The 20455-nt window shown below is 37.2% G+C and overlaps 1 protein-coding gene across 1 annotated transcript in view; it reads left to right on the forward strand.

Annotated features, from left to right (window-relative positions):
- GPR158 (G protein-coupled receptor 158) overlaps nt 1-20455 on the forward strand; it is a gene marked incomplete at both ends in the record, with an annotated part of 322105 nt that overhangs the window by 152125 nt on the left and 149525 nt on the right. The window contains 2 exons of the mRNA XM_082833639.1: nt 1233-1335; nt 19981-20204. Coding sequence (XP_082689765.1) covers nt 1233-1335; nt 19981-20204 — 327 coding nt within the window. The remainder of the gene's footprint in view (nt 1-1232; nt 1336-19980; nt 20205-20455) is intronic.

Below are 20455 nucleotides of genomic sequence, written 5' to 3' on the forward strand. Positions count from 1 at the left end.
AAAAAGAAACGAAATTGAGTTATTTGTAGTGAGGTGGATGGACCTCGAGTCTGTTATACAGAGTGAAGTAGGTCAGAAAGAGAAAAGCAAATACCGTATGCTAACATATATATATGGAATCTAAAAAAAAAAAAGGTTCCGAAGAACCTAGGAGTAGGACAGGAATAAACACGCAGGCGTAGAGAATGGACTTGAGGACACGGGGAGGGGGAAGGGTAAGCTGGAACGAAGTGAGAGAGTGGCATGGACTTATAAATACCACCACATGTAAAATAGATAGCTAGTGGGAAGCAGCCGCATAGCATGGGGAGGTCAGCTCGGTGCTTTGTGACCACCTAGAGTGGTGGGATAGGGAGAGTGGGAGGGAGATGCAAGGGGGAGGAGATATGGGGATATTTGTATATGTATAGCTGATTCACTTTGTTATAAAGCAGAAACTAACACACCATTGTAAAGCAATTATACTCCAATAAAGATGTTAAAAAAAAAAAAGAAATGAAGTATGTTAAACTGAATTTTGCTGGGGTTCAGTGATATTCTTGAAAGATACCAATATTAAGCTTTTGGGATGTCCATCATGTCTATTGGTGTGATATATTTGGAAAGCCAAACATTACTTTTCTTCATGTTTATGTACATGTAGAATATTTATCTATGAAACAGATTTTAGGTAAAGAGCACTTCAGATCATTAATTTATCTTTTTATCCTCTTCTGAATTACACTTTAAAGTTTACTTGTTTTGTTATTCCATCAATTTGTATTTTTTAATCCAAAGATGAAATTTGATGAATATTTAATTCTTAAAGGCAATTTCCACATCTTAAATTCTATGTATCTGTCTGTCCATCTACCTACCTACCTTTGCTTTGGTAGAAATATTTCGTATGGAATCACTTTTAAAAATATTCTCATAGGCTTAAGAAATATCTCTTAAGGCAATAAGATGATATGTGAGGCATTAAAAAAAACTGTCTATAATTACTTCCTAAGGCAACTGAATGAGTTAAAGATGTATGGCAACTGCAGCTGTAATGGCATATATTTAGAAAGAAAACTACTTTAAAAAAATGTCTGTTGGCAAACAAACCTAAAATAAAGTTCAAAAATGAGATATTTTATTTCTGGAAAATGTGGTATCTCTGTTACCATTTGCAATGATGGATATCTGTGAGTCTTTATACTGTGAAGTAAACTATGATCAACGGTACTGCTGTCTTTTCTTTCTCATAGTGTATGCCGATTAAGGGCCTAGGATTCGTGCTTGGAGCCTATCAGTGCATTTGCAAAGCAGGATTCTATCATCCTCGAGTCTTCTCAGTGAACAGCTTTCAGAGTAAGTGCCCTTTGCTTCTGTGCATATATGTGAATACACATAATATCTATCATAATTAATTATTTAGATTTTCTTTTAACCTTGTTGGAGTTAGATGATTAAATCCCCACTGGTTTGGCATTCTTTCATCACTTAAGGAGTTTTTGCTTTAGTTTGTCATCTCCAATCCTCTGGAGTACCACCAAAAAATGTGGGGGTTTTTTAGGTATATTTTTGTTTTCAATACATTTTAAATGCCTGGAAATACTGTAGCTACTCAGTGAGACCAGTTGGGATTCAGTTATTGAGAGGTGTTGCTGCAGAAAATTCCTAAAGCTAATTTTGCTAGTTTGCTTATTTTATTTATGTTTCAATTTGTTTGTATGTTAGGTCTCTATGCTGCATGAGGAAGTGCCACAGAGTTAACACCTTAAGGCAACACAATCATATTATCACACAGTTTCAACTGATTAGCTTTTCAGTCAGGGGTTAGCTGGTTCCTCTGCACAGGGTCTCACGGAGCCAAAGTCAAGGGGTCGTCTGCGATGTGATCTGATCTGAGGCTCAGGGACTTCTTTCAAGTTCATTCAGGTCATTGACAGAATTAGGTTCCTTTCAACTGTATGTGTGAGGTCCCCATTTTATTGCTAGCCGCCAACCTGGGCTTACTCTCAGCTCCTAGAAGTCTCCTCAAGGCCTACTCATGTGACCCTTACTTTTCAAGGCCACCAAGAAAATCTCCCCGGTCTGTTCAGATGGAGTCTTATATAATATAATCATTATATCAGTCATGGGAATGACTATCCCATCACTTTGCCATGTAATGTCACTTAATCAAAGGAAAGCCTATCTCATCATACTTACAGGTCCACCATCATTCAAGGGGAGGTGATTATACAGGAGATATACAGGCATACCTCATTTTATCTTGCTTTGCTTCGTTACGCATCAAAGATATTGTGCTTTTTTACAAATTGAAGGTTTGTGGCAACCCTGTATTGTCAGATGATGATTAGCACTTTTTTCTGAATAAAGCATTTTTAAATTAAGGTCTGTATATTGGTTTTTTAGACATAGTGATATTGTACACTTAATAGACTGCAGAATGCTGTAAGCACGACTTTTACATGCAGTGGGAAACCAAAAAAATTCATGTGACTTGCTTTATTGCGATTTCACTTTATTGCAGTGGTCTGAAACCAAACCCACAATATCTCTGAGGTATGCAGGTATTGCAGAATCAAAACTGCTCACCTGGTTGTTTTAATCTTACTCCAGAAAATGTCAAAGTTACTATTTGAATATTGATTTTTTTTTACTCTGCCTCTAGAGAATGCAGTGTTGCCACGTTGGCTTGTAGCCAGCTATTGGGTATAACAAGAAGGAATGTAGTGGAGAAAGGAGGTACAGGGTTTGGGGTTGCCAAAACTGAGGTACAGGTATCATTTAGGTAGTCACCCATAAATCTTTGTCAGCCTTATTATCGGTCTGTATAGGAATTTGCATCTCTACTGGGCGTAGTTCAAAGTATACAGTGAAATTTAGACCTGAGTGTCTTCCTCTGGGAAACTTGGTAGACATTTATGGATTTTTTTCTTCTTTTTTTCTTGGAAAGCACTGTTCTTCATCTTGAGACAGTTTACACTTGACGTCTAGGTTCTGGAAGTGAGTAACATTTTGCTCTCTCCTCAGTCATACAATTCACAGGGTTCAGCCCTTGTTCTGAGTAATAGTTGTTGTAGGCCTCCAAGATGGCCTCCAAGACTCTGCTCCCACATGTGCTGTACAGATCTCCTCCCCTTAAGTGTGGGTGGCATCTGTGAATACAACGAGGTACTCACTCCCTTGCTAGGCTATGTTATGTAGCAAAGGTGATGGTATAGTTGCTCAAGTGATTATATTGCATTAAATGACTCCTTCCCATAGTAGCAAACTGGAGAGAGATTCTAGTGCCAGCTTTGAAGAAATAAATTAGCTTGTTGTGAGAGGGCCATGTGGCTAGGGCCTGAGGGTGGCCCCTAAGAGCTAAGGCAGCCAGCAAGAAAACAGGAACCTCAGTTGTATAAATGCAGAGATCTATAGGTTCTTCCAGCAGTGTGAATACATTTGGAAGCTCCAGATGAGAATATAGCCTAGCCAAAACTTTGGTTTTAGTGTAGTGAGACCCTGAGCAGAGAGCCCAGCTTCGCTGTGCCAGACCTCTGATCAACAGAAACTGGGACGCAATGATAGGTGTTTGCAGCCCTAGGTTTCCAATAAGTTATTACACAGCAATAGAAAACTAATACAATAGCAATGACGGTAACATATTTTCAGCATGGATATGATTGTGTGTGTGTGTGTGTGTGTGTGTGTGTGTGTGTGTGTGTATACAAGATCATGGCAATAGCCCAGCTACTTTGGCATTCTTCACATTTATGGTCCAGACATAACATATGATTCAACACTGAAGGATTAAGGGAATAGGTTTTAGCTTATGTTCTGTGAAGGTATTTTGTATCTGGTTTACCCACATTTGTTCTCAGCTCCCACTATGTGACTGAAATAAAACATTTAAATATTGTAGAACTAGAGAATGACTATGCCATTTGCTTATAACACCACCAGGAGAAACTAGTTAACCTTTAACAACTTATCTTTATTTAATTTGCATACTCCTACTTTCCTCCTTATTTTAAAAGCCAGTGCTTTTCACTGGACCTACTCTCTCTAAGAAGGGGCCGCTTCTCTGCATAAGGCTAATAACTCGTGTGTTGTACACACAGCAGCTGTGAAAAGGAGGCCACAGTTTTCAGAAAGATGAGCTATATTTGGGCATACCTGTGATTCATCTTTGACCTCAGCACATACTTAGCTAGAACTGGCCTGCCTCAATGACAGAAGAGAAAGCTAGCTGCATGTTATAATTTGAAGTCAGTAAAGTGCTCTTTGACCAAAAATGTCTTTCCTGATGGCCTTGTCAGGTTGCATGAAAATCTAACAGTATTCATTCCTTGTCCTAAGGACAAGGAGTTACAGCTCAGTAGGGTATTCTACCAAGGGCTAGCCAAACATTTAAAAAAAATTTTGGTTTACTATTAGAATTATACTACATACCTCTGTTTTAATGTGTTAAGTTTTTAATCATAGTAGCCAGGCAATTCATATGGGTAGTCGTTTTCATATATTCTTGAGGTGGTTTCTGTGAAGTAAGGAATGACTACATGTATCCCTTGGGCCAAAGGTAAAGAAAGCATCGAAGACCCAATAAATGAGGTAATGTATGCAAAACAGCTAGCATAGTACATGGCACATAATAAGTGTTCATAGATATAGTTAAATAAGTGAATAAGCAAACACATATATAAACACACATCAGTGATACATGTACAGAGAGACTCCTTAAGTACCATTGGTATTTAGCACTTTGTCTCACATATTTTATTATATTAGGATAACCAATTTTTTAAACTAGAATTCTTAGAGAATGAATTCTACATAGATCAGAAGGAAGATGGGACAGCAAAAGTCTGTAACAACCAGTGCTGCATTGAGAAGGACAATACAAAGAAGACTTGGGAGTTAAAGGCAACAGGAGGAAATCAGTTGCTTGATAGGGAAAGGGGGATATAGAAAACAGAAAGGGATGCTTCTCAAAGGTAAAATTTACTTATTTATAGCTGTGAATCTAGAAAAAGACCTGAAATTCCCACATATAGTCTTTTTTTTTTTTAACCTTTTTATTGGAGTATAATTGCTTTACAATGGTATGTTAGTTTCAGCTTCACAACAAAATGAATCAGTCATATATATACATATATTCCCATATCTCCCCCCGCCTGCGTCTCCCTCCCTCCCACCCTCCCCATCCCACCCCTCCAGGCGGTCACAAAGCACCGAGCTGATCTCCCTGTGCTATGCGGCTGCTTCCCACTAGCTATCTACCTTACGTTTGGTAGTGTATATATGTCCATGCCTCTTTATCGCTTTGTCACCGTTTACCCTTCCCCCTCCCCATAGCCTCAAGTCCATTCTCTAGTAAGTCTGTGTCTTTATTCCTGTTTCACCCCTAGGTTTTTCATGACATTTTTTTTTTTAAATTCCATATATATGTGTTAGCATACGGTATTTGTCTCTCTCTTTCTGACTTACTTCACTCTGTATGACAGACTCTAGGTCTATCCACCTCATTACAAATAGCTCAATTTCGTCTCTTTTTATGGCTGAGTAATATTCCATTGTATATATGTGCCACATCTTCTTTATCCATTCATCCGATGATGGACACTTAGGTTGTTTCCATCTCTGGGCTATTGTAAATAGAGCTGCAATGAACATTTTGGTACATGACTCTTTTTGAATTATGGTTTTCTCAGGGTATATGCCCAGTAGTGGGATTGCTGGGTCATATGGTAGTTCTATTTGTAGCTTTTTAAGGAACCTCCATACTGTTCTCCACAGTGGCTGTATCAATTTACATTCCCACCAACAGTGTAAGAGGGTTCCCTTTTCTCCACACCCTCTCCAGCATTTATTGTTTCTAGATTTTTTGATGATGGCCATTCTGACTGGTGTGAGATGATATCTCATTGTAGTTTTGATTTGCCCCACATATAGTCTTGTATCCCATTTGGAGAGAGGAGCTAAGATGTGGTGTTGATCTCTTATAGAAAATGTCAGTGTGACTGTTAAAAATCCTGTTAAAATATGAAGTGATTTAAAAATCTTTATTTAGACCTAGGCCCACAGTAAACAAAGAGCTTGTAAAGAACAACAAAGGTACGTTCAGATGACTTGATTTAAAACTGTGCTGACAGCCCAGAGACTGTGTTCCTGGCATCTCTTTAGATTGGTGGTCATAGGAGAGCTAATAGGATCTGACATCTGGATAGCAGCAGGATTTCAGAATCGCCAAGTACTGATGTGTAACTGTCTCTTTAAATCCAGGTTGTTCACTTCCAGGTTGTTGAAATACAAGCTTATGACAAGCTCATCTTCCTCAAATCCATCTGTCACAGTTTGAACTCTGTCTTCAGTACAATCTCCTTTCTCTTTCATGGGACACATTACCAGCCTCTCAGTCTTACCTCTCTTGCCTTTTGGATCGACTTCAGCTCACATGCATTTCCAGATAAACTCATCTAACAAATGACCCACATCTAAAAATGACAATCCCTGCTTTGCCAACTCTGTTGATGGTGGGGAAAAAATGCCCCCCCCCCCCGGGCTTCCCTGGTGGCGCAGTGGTTGAGGGTCCGCCTGCCGATGCAGGGGGCGCGGGTTCATGCCCCAGTCTGGGAGGATCCCGCGTGCCGCGGAGCAGCTGGGCCCGTGGGCCGTGGCCGCTGGGCCTGCGCGTCCGGAGCCTGTGCTCCACGGCACGAGAGGCCACAGCAGTGAGAGGCCCGCGTACCGCAAAAAATATATATTAAAAAAAAAAATTAAAAAAAAAAGGCCCCCCAAAAGCAGAGATTTAAAAAATGTGTAGTCTCAGAAGAAAGAAATGGAAAACTCTTTGAAAGCAGGTACAGTATAGGGATGCTGAGCTCCAAGCAAACTGCTCAGCAAGGCTAACCTGTCTCTGGGATGCACATCTTTGTGTTGCACTTGGGTCTCACACTCCCCATTCATCTTCTGTTTCATGACCGGAGAGCTGGAGATATTTGGCTTTTTGCAGACTAAGTCCAGTCTCTAGTCTAATCCCCAACTTGGAATGGATTAAAAGAGCTTCAATATCATATTCTCATAATCAACATCATTACTTTTGCTCTTGGTCTTACTTAAGCCTTGTGACCTGGTTCTAATCACTTCAGTTGTAGTAGCAAAATTCTCCATCTAACTGCCTGGGCCTATACTTTTGTCTGTCATTTGCCTAATTTTCAGTTTTTACATCTTCTTTCATTAGTCCTGTTTATAGGGATTGGAGTCCAGGCACTAAATGTCTGGCAGATAGGGTTATTTGCCAGTGGAAGAGTTTCCAGTGCCGCCAATCTTCTTGGACTATTGACTATCTCATTTACCTCGTTTGTCTTTAACTAGTTCTTTTCAGTTATTGGAACACTCCATACCATGTTGGATTTCCCTGGTTGCCGATCTCAGAGCTGTATTTCTACCATAGGTTAATATAATAATTAAGAGCATAGTCTTTGGAATAAGTCTAATTTAGGTTTGAATCCTGGCTCCATTACTTAGTTGCACTGTGCTAAATTATTTAACTAACCTAAACTTCATTTATGCCATACATAAAATTGGGATAACACCATCTGCTTTATAGAATAAATAAGGATTCAATGATGTAATGAATATAAAGTTCTAATCATAGTAATTGGCACGTATTAAATGCTCAAAAATATTGTTACTTTTATGATAACTATTGGAAACCTTGTATTTATTCTGCTTACCCCTTTCCTCAGATATTCTGCCCATTTTCATCCCTTCCGTCTAGTATTTGCTCCACTTCCCAGCTGAGGAACACATTTTCAAGTCCCAGAGTTTTTCAGCTTTATCCTTAAAATGGGCCTCGCTATGAGATGTAATAGTCCACTCAAAGGCTTCCTTCTCCCCTACCAGCTGAAATTTTACTTTGTTAGATTTTCCCTTAGGTATTTCATTCTTTTTATTTGTTTACATTATTAGACTGCTAATTAGAGATTCACTTGTGTTAACAATCAGCTTCCCCCAAGTATTAAAAAACCTCTGGCAGGGGAATTGGACTGTCAATTATTCATACATTAGCTCATTGTAGTAAGCGGAACAGTGCCCCCTAAACCCCAAAAGAGGTGCATGTTCCAATTTTCACAACCTGTGAAAATGGTACTTCACATGGCAAGAAGGGACTTCTCAGATGTGATTAAATTACAAACATTGAGATGGGGAGATTATCCTGGATTCTCCAGGTGGGTCCAGCCTAATCACGTGAGTCCTGAAAAGCAGAGAACCATTCCCAGTGGTAGTTAGAGATAGATGTAAGGACACAAGGAGGGACGCTTGAGAAATGCTACATCACTGTCTTTGAAGATGGAGGAAAGGGTCCACAAGCCAAGGAATGGAGGTGGCCTCAAGAAGCTGGAAAAGGCGAGGAAATAACGTCTCTCCTGGACTCTCCAGAAGAAAATGCAGCCCTGCTCACACCTTGGTGATAGCCCAGTGAGACCCATATCAGACTTCTGAGCTCTAGAAATATCAGAATGAACATAACTGTAGTTGACTCTTGAACCACACAGGGTTAGGGGCACTGGCCCCTGTGAAGTTGAAAATCTGTGTATAACTTTATAGTCGGCCTTCCTTATCTGTGGTTCCACATACGTTGATTCAACCGACCATGGATCATGTAGTACTGTAGTACATATGCAGTGAGAAAAATCCACGTGTAAGTGAACCTGCACAGTTCAAACCTGTGTTGTTCAAGGGTCAACTGTGTATTATATTTCATGTAAGAAGCAGTATAGATTTGTGTTGTTTTAAGATACCAGATTTGTGGTAATTTGTAATAGAAAACCAGTACACTCAGTATGTTTGGTTCCCACTTGGCATTCATTCCAGTGTTCACAGTAGGCCATATGTTTTTTCTAGAGGAAACTGTTCATAATTGCAAATGATTGCTGACTTAGACAATTAATAATCTAGCAGGCTCTTTGTATGAGGATGGCCTTTGAGTCAGACAGACGGATTTGAGTCTTATCTCCACTTACTCACAGGAGACTTGGGAAGTTTCTCATATATTCTGAGACTCTCCCCTTATTCATACATCAGGAAGAGTGAAATCTATGCCCTTGGTAGTTCTGAGGAGTAATTGAGATAACATGATATCCCCCAAATTATAGTGATTATTATATTAAAGCAAATATGGAGAATTTAGTCTTTTTATTTATAGTACTTAATGTATTGGGTGTTGTGGAGATTGAATAAATAGTCCATAGGCCAAAAAAAAAAAATCCATTCATGTTTAATAATTTTATAATTCAGATCAGAAACATTCCAGGATCTATCTAAGGTGGTATTTTTGTTCAAAGAAAAATACTACTACAGTCACTTATAAGAAATAAAAAGCTAGAAGACAATAGAAAAGTGAATATAAGATGTATATGTAAGCATATAGAAATTCAGGGAAAGATTGACTATATTCATAGTGAGGAAATATAAATTAAAAAATTTTTGCTCTGGGCTTCATTTTGAGCTTATTGTTACAGCTAGCCATTCATGATATAAGTGCATGAAAATATATTAGCTACTTCTGATTTTAGGATATGCAAATATGTATTCATGTCCTAACAGTAGCAATCTTTTTGGACAACAGTGTGAGCATAACCACAGTTTGCTAACTGTTCTCTCCTCATGAATATTATACATATTGAACCAAATATGCACAGAAATCTCCTGAGTGTTTTGGAGCTACTCATGTGCATGTACCTATTTCCACTTAATTTTTGGATGTGATTTTATCAAGCTGGAGACTGGAGGCAGATTACTTCATCATCTTAAACAGATGAAATAATGAACAAATATATCTTCCCATGGTTAGCTCATTGCAGCATTTTAACTCTAAACATTGATTGATGAATACGTTCCCTCCAGTTCTAATGAAAAATCAGATATGTGTATGGAAAAGAAGATGTTTACCCTAATAATGATGTCAGATGAGCATTATTTGTATGGAGAGCTGATGCTGAACCCTCATTGTCTGACTTGATTCTTTGTTACTTCCAGCTGAGTTATGTTCATTGTCTGTGATTCATCTTTTTCTCTCATGCCTGTTGAATGGAAAGAAGAGGGGTCTGTGACATATAAACACATGGGGCTGGTCTTGCAAAGGTCCAAGCTCTAAGCTTCTTCTGCCTGAACCAGTTCCTAGCACTGAGGGCCACAACAGCTCTAAGAAGGGACCTCTGATCAGCTGGTTTGTTGATTGGTTTATGTGTCTGAAAATCCATCTGTCAAAAATACTACTGGGCACTGCCTCTGTGCCAGACATTGTTTAGAACTGGAGAAAAAGGAGTAAAAAAGCGAGGTTTCTAAGCTTCTAGGACAGACCCATCATCTTCCCAGAACATACTGCAATACCTGCAAACAACAAATGAGGGCAATCTTGAGTAAAATATAACTCACTGTCCAATATTACTAAATTAGGTCATATGTAAGAGCTTTAAGGTTTAACAGGCTTTCAAGGGTAGGTATGGTTTCTATCCAGATACTCAAATGTCCAAATGTTGTGTTTTTACTATTGTGAAAACACAAGTTTATACTTCTGACACTTAAGTGTCTTAATCAGCAAAACCCTTAATACAATAGTGATATTTCTACATAATATTTATACTATGAAGACCTGAAATATATAACTTCTGCTTCAATCCACCCTCCCCCCTCAAACTCATTCCTCATTTTTTTCTAAATCAGAAACTCAGTGTTTTTCTTCCATAAAATATAGGAAGAAAACTTTCTGGGGTACATTTTGAAATATGTGCACAAGTTGTAAAAAAGGTAAATACATTTTGATGTACCAGTTTGACACTTCTATAATTTATTCCCAGGGGGTACCAATCTAAGAGATTAAGAAAGATGTATTTTTTTTCTATTAAAAAAATAGAGGAGGAGCAGCAGGAGAGAAGTTCCCCTTTAGTTTGTTCATTTGTTAAATCTTCAGAAAATATTTTAAAAACTAGTATTTTAAGAAAACTTCTGAAAAGTTTTAGTGTTTCATCAGCAGTGACTGAAATTACCACTTGGATTTTTATGACAAATGAAATTTCTCAATGTATACACAATGTAATTTTTTTTTTTTTCCGGCAGCCGGCATTCAAATAGAATTTTGCCACATAAGTTTTCTAATGTTACCTTCTAATTCCATTTGCAATTCCCTTCAAAGGAAAAGGATGGTATTACCTTGTTAAAGGAAAAAGTTTAAGATATTTCTACTTAATATTATGTATAAGGACAACTTTTAATTAATGAGTAATGCAGTTTATTCTTTACTGAACTTTTTTGTGGAAACAGGTATGGCTAGGTAGGAATGACAGCACTATTTTTTTTTTTAACATGTTTATTGGAGTATAATTGCTTTACAGTGTTACTTTCTGCTGTATAAAAAAGAGAATCAGCTATATGTATACATATATCCCCATATCCCCTCCCTCTTGCACCTCCCTCCCATCCTCCCTATCCCACCCCTCTAAGTGGTCACAAACCACCGAGCTGATCTCCCCTTGCCATGCAGCTGTTTCCAACTAGCTATCTGTTTTATATTTGGTAGTGTATATATGTCAATGCTACTCCCTCACTTTGTCCCAGCTTACCGTTCCCCCTCCCCATGTCCTCAAGTCCATTGTCTATGGGAATGATAGCACTGTTAACTGAAATTCAGATTTCATAAGACAGTATGTCTAAGCACATTATTTAAAACTGTATCTCCTCATTTTTTTGGGTTATTTTGAATTGTCTAATTTATTTCAATAGAAGTTTTTAAAAAATCCCCAAATGGGGTGAAATATTTAGAAAGGCATTGTTAACAGTGTTGACTATCCTAATCTTATTAGAATATCATAAGCAGTACACAATTTAAAAGAACAGCATAAAAATGAAGGACTCACTAAGAAATAATCTTTATTTCCTGATTTAATGATGTAAAGTATTGCACTTTATTATTTCATGTAAAAAATGTAGCCAACAGTAACATACAGATATATAATTTAGTATTTATTTTATTCATTTAATAAACTTTTTTTTGTGTGTGTGGTACATGGGCCTCTCACTGTTGTGGCCTCTCCTGCTGCGGAGCACAGGCTCCGGACGCACAGGCTCAGCGGCCATGGCTCATGCGCCCAGCCGCTCCGCGGCATGTGGGATCTTCCCGGACCGGGGCACAAACCCGTGTCCCCTGCATCGGCAGGCGGACTCTCAACCACTGCGCCACCAGGGAAGCCCTAATATACATTATTTTTCAACAGCTGTATATTTGCTGTATGGTACATTCTTAAAAATATGCTGATCATAGTTTGTAAAACAAAAACCTTATAAAACTCAGCAAAATTTGCAAACTGATCAGAAAAGTGTTTTGGGAGACTAGAAAAAATACTTTTTTGTTTAATCGTGTTTCAGATCAGAGACTAGAGATGTGGCACCTAAATGTAATGCCTGATCCTGGATTTCATCCTGGATAGATAATAGCTACAAAGGACATTACTCTGAGAATTGATGAAATTTTAATATGGACTGTTCATTAAAAAAAATTTCATCAGTATTAAGGTTCCCAACTTCGATCATTGTAATGTGCATTTGTATGAGAATGCTCTTTTCTCAGGACATACAAGCTGAAGTGTTTATAGGTAGAGAGATACAATATCTCAAATGGTTCAGAAAAAAATAGTATACATATACATTTTTAAACATCAGTTTTATATTGAGAACATATGAATGATAAAGTAAATGCTATAGAATATAAATAATTAGTGAATCAGGGTAAGAAATATATAGGATTTCTTTTTTATATTTGATAAATTTGTTACATTTTGTAAATTTAAGGTGTACAGTGTGTTACTTTGATACATTTATATATTGTAATATGACTGCCATTGAAGCAATATTTATCACATTACATCATTATAGTACAATATTATTGTCTGTATTCATTGTACTGTGCATCATATCTCTATGGCTTATTTACTACTCCTTACAAGTTTGTAGTTTTAAACACCATCAATTTTAACCCGTTACCTCCTATAGCTGGTAACTACCATTTTACTCTCTGTGTTTTACAGGTTCGACTTTTTTAGATTCCACGTATGATTCTCTATTAGTGATATTATATAGTACTTGCCTTTCCCTATCTGACTTACCTTCCTCAGCATAATGTACTCAAGGTCCATCCATATTGAAACAAATGGCAGGATATCCTATTTTCTCATGGCTGAATAATATTCCACCGTGTATATGTGCCACATCTTTTTAATCCATTTATACGGATTTCTTGCAGCTATTCTGTGCATTTCAAATTATATCAAATTAAAAGCTACAAAAATAGAATTTTCACAATTTCAGAGGTCTAAAAGTTTTCAGTAATTGTAGCATTGGTGGGTTAATTAGGCCTTTGGGATTTGGAGCAAAATTTACTTTGTTGCTCACTGCTATCTAGAGGGTCCTGGTTTTAAATATTTAGTTTTTATTTTAAAAATTATATACACATTAAAGAAACTTTGGAATGTATAGAAAAATAGAATTTAAAAGGCATTTGAAAATCTATTGGTCATTTAATTCTTTAAGTTTATAGTTTTTATACAATAGTCTCTCTATATATAATCTTTCTAAAACTTGGTATAAACGTCCAGAGGTTATATGTTTTTCTGATGTCAATGTAAAAAAATTAAGGTAAGCAAATAGATTAACATACTGTTTACGAATTGTCACAATTTATCTTGATGGGCTCCTGTTTACAGGTGAATGTTTTAGATTCACCAGTGCTCCTGTGGAGCTACTGTAACCTTCTCCCTATGCCCTCTATAGTTTTGCTCAAGGCAGCATATTTGATCACCCATATAATGAACTGAAAACCTCCTATTGCCAAAGTTAATAGCTCTTCATATTTGCCATTTGTCTTCAGGAAGTATTTGCTTCATCTGAAAGTTCCAAGTATCAACTTTGTTTTTAAGCCTTAGCAAAGCAGATTGGGATTCTGGAGGATGCCTGGAGGATGTTTCAAGTTGCTCAGAATCAAATTATCATCCAAGATGATTTCTAAACAGTAATATTAAGTAATAGCTTATATTCTTAATGTATCTTTCTAGTTTATGTCTAGCATCTTGAAAAATATAATTTTTATGCATAACTGGTTTGAGAACACAAAGAAAGATTTGAGTTGAATGTGATTTTCAACTATACATTCGTATTACAGGTCAATTAATTTATTCTTTTGAGAGATCACTTTTATCATTATCAATTATTTCCTGACTATCCAGTATGTATAAATTACTGTGTTTGGTGCTGAGTATATAAAGAGGTATATAAATCACAGTCCTGTTCTCTAGGAACTTAAAATTTTAAACCATCATAAACTTAAAGTGCCATTCAGTAGATTAACAAAAAGCCCATTTTTATTATCTAGTAGTAGTGTGATTTCTACTAACTGCATGTATTCTCTTGTTCTAGGTAGAGAACTTCAGCCTAAATTAATAAAATATTTTTGGAAACAGAAGATTATTTAATCATGCTTTGCGTCCTACAGGAAACAGCTAAATGTAAAAAGCTCTATCCTTAATTTTAGCTTTTTTGAGCTTTAGAAATCAAATCTCTGACTTTCAGTTTTGCTTTCTCTCCATTTTAACACTTTGTGTCCCTTATAGAATCTCATGATTTTTCATAATCAAATAAAGTGAAGGCAATTATTAGAGAGGAAGTTTCTCATGGCAGCACTTCACTGTTTGACATTTGTGAGTTGATCTTGTGATTATTTTGAGCACAAAGGATAAGATGTTATCATAATTTATCTTCCAACAAATTGCTTTTTATCCGTGAATATTGAAACACTCATTTAACCAACATAACTTAGTATTACCTGTATCAGGAAATACAGAATTGTTTGGAATTATGTCAGTTTACAACCCTGAATCTAGCTATTACTATTTCAGTAGACATAATACCCATTAGCTATTATTTCAGTCCTACCTGAGGAAGATAATGGGCTTCTCTGTGGTATGTCCTGTACTCATGATTGTATTTTATAGCCCAGTATACGTTGGGTCTTTTGCAATTTTAATCTAGGTTGGGAAATAAAAATATAAAACCATAGTCTTACTTTAGAGAGTTCACAGTTTATTTGGGTTCAGCATATGGATGTGTGGAACTCTAGCGGTAAGCACAGCAGAGGGACACAGGCAATTAAAAATAGTCATAACGGCTTGGAGCAGCAGGAAGGGAAGTGAACAGAGACAGAGTGGATCAGGTGTGAAAAGTTCTCTGTGTTGGTGTGGAGATAGAGAATAATGGGGCAGGGTAGTTGCATTTGGACAACAGACTGCCTGAGATTCTTGTGTTCCTGAATTCCACCTCCCATTCTCTGCTTCAACAGGTTGAATCTAAACAAGTAACAGTCTCTCTAGTAAATCAGAATTGGGGGATATTGTGATCACTATGAAAGAACCTTGGTTTATGCACAAGAAAATATGCCAATGTAGAGGGGGCCATAACTAGGAAAAAGATGTGCAACAAAATTGGATTAGTGGAAGAAATGTATATCTTTCTCTCATATGCAGAAATGGTATATAAGTCTGATTTAGGAATAAGATTTTCTAGTAAAAGAAAGAAGGAAAGAAAAGAGAGCCTAATTAAAAAATATATATATATTGAATTTAATTATATACATTTAATATACACAAAATAAATTTCACAGAGAATGTACTCCATTTTTAATTGCAGGAGAAATTTTTTTCTTTTTTAATCCTTGGATATGTCTTATGAAAAGGAAACAAATAACGAAACCCAAATGTTTAGAGTGTTGCAGAATGCCTTATGGGTCTTTGACAATACTCTAAAAATATCAGTTGTTGAATTTGGCAAAGTCTGAGAAGAGAAACTGTTTTGCCTTTTGTTTTTTCCTAACATGAAATTAAGGTTTTTCCTTTGGTGATGACTTAAAGCTCATTGAGCTTTGGATAGTTTGATCAACCTAGTTTATTAGAGCATCTCACCATACTGTGATTTGGTTACAATCTGTATAATAGGGAACTGGAGAGAGTTCTACTCGTTATTTTTTTTTAATATAATTTAATTTATTTTTTATTTTTTATTTTGACTGTGCCATATGGCATGCGAAATCTTAGTTCCTTGAACAGGGATGGAACCTGTGCCCCCTGAAGTGCAGAGTCCTAACCACTGGACCACCAGGGAATTCCCCGGGTTCTACTCTTTAAGTGTGATAGTTTAAACTGGGAGTAATTCATTGCATTGTCTACTATCTTTAGGAAACGGATTAGACATGTATTGTAAAGGAAAGAAAAGGACCACAGGCAAGAATAAACTACCTCTGCAGAGTAATTTGCTTTGTAAACATGTAGGAAAGTGTTTAACAACGTAATTAGAGTTGTCTGTGAGATCTACTAGTCCTAGGCTTGCTGACCTCTCTAAGTCCAGCTTATGGTCAGCATGTTCTTCAAATCTAGGGGACACCATTCAAATTGTATTCTATATGACTTTGGCACTTAGAAGCCATCTTGTGTGTGTGTGTGTGTGTGTGTGTGTGTGTGTGTGTGTGTGTGTCCTGTATCACAAACTCTGGATGTACCTCAGATTTTAGCTACCTGTTGGGTTCAGAAGGACGATTTCATAAAACAAAGATTTTCTGTACATACTTTTTCTTTACTGCTTTAACTTTTGTTGTGGTTCTGTTTATGGTAGTTGGTTTATTTGAAGAGTGTTTGCACTTGTTAGGAATCACCGTCCTTTGTTACAAATGTCCAGTGTCTGTAAAACCATTACTTTTTAAATATTTTGCCCATTTTTTCATCATTTCTGATGAAAAAGTAAATTCAATCCCCATTCTTCCATCTTGGCCCGAAGGGGAAATCCTGACCTCTGTCTCCCACATCTGTTCTTAGAGCCCTTGACATTTTTGTCAGCCTCATCAGACCATCTGAATCCTTGACAATTTTCTTAATCTTTCTCAGTACAGTGACTCTTTCTGGCTTCACCTATACGACTCTCCACTTTTTACTCAAGAGTTTATTAATTCATTGTTTTCTTAGTAACCTAGGTTTTCATACTTCATAGATTATGATTTGTGTGCCTGTTATTCCTCAAGTTTGTATCTATATTACATACCTGTTTCTCACCCTTTCACATGCCGCTTGGCCCTACCTCTTACTCTAGCCATTGCCATCATTATTTTCTGAAAGCTTTGAACAGCTTTGCATAAGTACATTTGTACTACTCTTTGCCTCAGACTGGCACCTCAGACCATACTTCTGCCTTTCTGTTCTGCTCTGGGCACCACTGAAGTAATTTTTCAGGGTGCAGGAACCTGCTCTGGGCTCATGAGTGCGTAACCCAGAAATGTGTGGAAGTTAATGACTCTGGTGGCCACCCTTGACCAATGAGTAAGGTTGATGATGGGGAAATGTTTTCCTGTTTAATTCGTTAGATTGACTCGTACGCAGGAGGCCCCTGGAAGACTGAGCACTGGCTACCCCGAGGGAGTAAAGGCAGCATGGGTTTCCTTCTCCCCAGCAATGCCATTGTCACAATCCTCTTTATTTTCTCCCCTCGACTGCTTTATCCTCCCCATTCGTTTCTATGCTACTGAAAATTGTAGAAAATAAAAAAACTCTCTTGACTAGATCTCCCAGTAGATCATACCATCTTATCCAGACTGGGTTCATTTTCTGCCAAGTGATCCAACTGGTCATCTTGTGTTTAACTGCTTCCTTAATCTTTCATGTCTTCATACTCAAAACTGGCCACCTTCACACATATTCTTACCTCAGCTGTTAAGAAGTATAAGACTTTACAAGATTAGCTTCCACATTTTCTTTCTTCAATACATCAAAATGATTTTGAACTGATTCCTCCTCTCTATAAAAAATACTTAAAATATCTTTAATATACCTCTACTTTCTAGTGTTAAAAGAAGTGACATCAATTATTAGAGTTAATTTCCCCAACTATGCTCTTGATTACCTCCAATCTTCTCAATCTTTTTTTGATTTCCAGTGCCTCCTTTTGCTGACTATAGCTATGTTCAGATCTCACCTGTAATGGAAGAAAACAAAACACAAAACCAAAATCCTTTTTTTTGACCCCATTATTATTATACCTATTAACCATGAGCTTTTCTTGCCTTTGGTATTCAATGGAACATTGACTGAAACAGTATTCTATTTTATTACATATTTATTCCTTAAGCCCTGACAACCTAATTTCAATCTCTACCGCTCTCCAGAAACTACTGTCTTAAAGGTCAGTGAAGGATGAAATAATCATTAAACCTCATAGTCTTTCCTCAGGCATCCTCTCTGATCACATTCCAGCATGTTCCAGTAAATTCCAGTTTTCTTCTATGACATTGTGAAAACTTCTACCTGTTTAACTTCTTCCTCTTTGCAGTTCCTGATCAATACCTTATCTACTCCCAGAGTTCTCTGTAAGTTCTTTCACTGACACTGATTCTTCTCCCACGCTCCATTCTTGTATTATTTCTCATTTCTTATTGTATATTTCTCCTGGACAATGAATTGGATGTCAAATTTAACTTATCTGCAATGGAGCTTGTCATTCCCACTGACTCCCTTCATATCTCAGCTGTTTCTTGTAACTTCCTTGTTTTTGATCAGTAGTGCCTTTCTTTAAGACACCAGTGGATTCCTAATTACTCTTTGCGTCTTCCATATTTGGAGAAGAGAAAGCAAGGCACTGTGATTTACATACACTATCTCATTTAATCCCCACAGCAATTCATATTTCATATATAAATAAAGTGAGACCCGAAGTGGTAGGGTGAGTTGCCTAATGTTTCAGAGCTGTCTAGGGAGGGGAACCATGTCTGCTGGACACTGAAATTCATATGCTTTTCAGTGTGTAACAGAATGAAGACTCTTAAACAGCAGTGTATCCTGAATCAACAAAGAAATATTCAATTATGTTTGCTATTGTATTTATTAAGGAAGGAATGAAGACAAAAATACATCTTAGAAAGACTGTGAACCTTCAACAAGAGATGAAAGTAATAAAGATTTTCTGTTAGACTTTGTGTTATTAAAATGGTGTTAACCGGAATAACTTCTTTCCCAAATTCCTCAATCAAAGTTATGTTATATACTGAGCTGTATGGTTGTATTATATACTAAACTGGGTATATATTTACTAATATCTTTCATGTTGAGGTTAGGGTTAGAAACAGGTTTGGGTTTTTTTTTTTTAAGTATGTATTATTAATTAGATATTTATCAATGCTAAACTCAACTCAACATTTAAAGAGAATTCTTACCTCTTGGGCTTCAGAGCTACGTTAAGTTTGATAACTGAGACAGAAGAATCTAAAGTTAAAGGGAGATCAGTAGCAGCAGTTAGATTATAGTGTGGAAATGTCCTATAGGTGTGCAGAGTGGGAAATTACGTGAGAGCCTGTGAGTATGGATTGTATCCTGGGCAAATGATGCATCCTCATCAGGCAATTGTGCACTGAACAACTGTGCACTGAACTAATGAACTTGGTAGACGAGATCTCTGCTGAATTAAGGAGCAATCAGAGTCTTATTTTGGGTTCTGTGCCATCTAGGTCAAGAAGTTTCCAAAGTGTTGTGTATATTTACTTGGTACAAAAATGACACAACTTTCTTATCCTTCCTTCTGTTAATTCCTTAACAAATATTTATGGAATATTATTTGTGCTGTAGGGAGTTTCCATTGGTGAGCGGTAGATAGTGAAATAAAAGACTTAGAAAACTGTTCCTTGCCTCTGAGGAGTTTTAGTTCCATTTTTGCTAATTTTCCTGAATTAGTCTGAATGACAGTTTTTTTTCTAATCAAAAGGATGAAAAGAATTTTGTTTGAGTCTAAAGACAAAGTAACTCTCTCCTCTAGCAAGAAGATTGATGAAAGGTCTTTAATAAGAGGGAAAAGGAATGAAGACGTGAGGATGTGTTTTGACTCTGTACTCAGTCTCACCTACCTCAGAGGTGCAATGACACTGGTTTTATTTGGAACTTTCAGGAAGGGGTCCGGATCACCATTTTGCAGGAAATGCAATGGATGTGTCAGAAGAAGCCCATGTCTGCCTGCCCTGCAGGGAGGGCTGCCCCTACTGTGCTGATGACAGCCCCTGCTTTGTCCAGGAGGATAAGTACTTGCGACTTGCTATCATCTCCTTCCAAGCCCTGTGTGTGCTGCTCGACTGCGTGAGCATGCTGGTGCTCTACCGCTTTCGCAAAGCAAAGGTAAACCCAGGTAACCTGGTTACCTTTCTTTTTATTATGAAAGGTACCTTTCTTTTTATTCTGGACTGACCTCTTCTTTTCTTTTTCTTTTTGTTTTTTTACGTCTTTATTGGAGTATAATTGCTTTACAATGGTGTGTTAGTTTCTGCTTTATAACAAAGCAAACCAGTTATACATATACATATGTTCCCATATCTCTTCCCTCTTACGTCTCCCTCCCTCCCACCCTCCCTATCCCTCCACTCCAGGTG

This window comes from Leucopleurus acutus, assembly GCF_964270905.1.
Source record: "Leucopleurus acutus genome assembly, chromosome: 1".
Taxonomy (NCBI): Eukaryota; Metazoa; Chordata; class Mammalia; order Artiodactyla; family Delphinidae; genus Leucopleurus; species Leucopleurus acutus.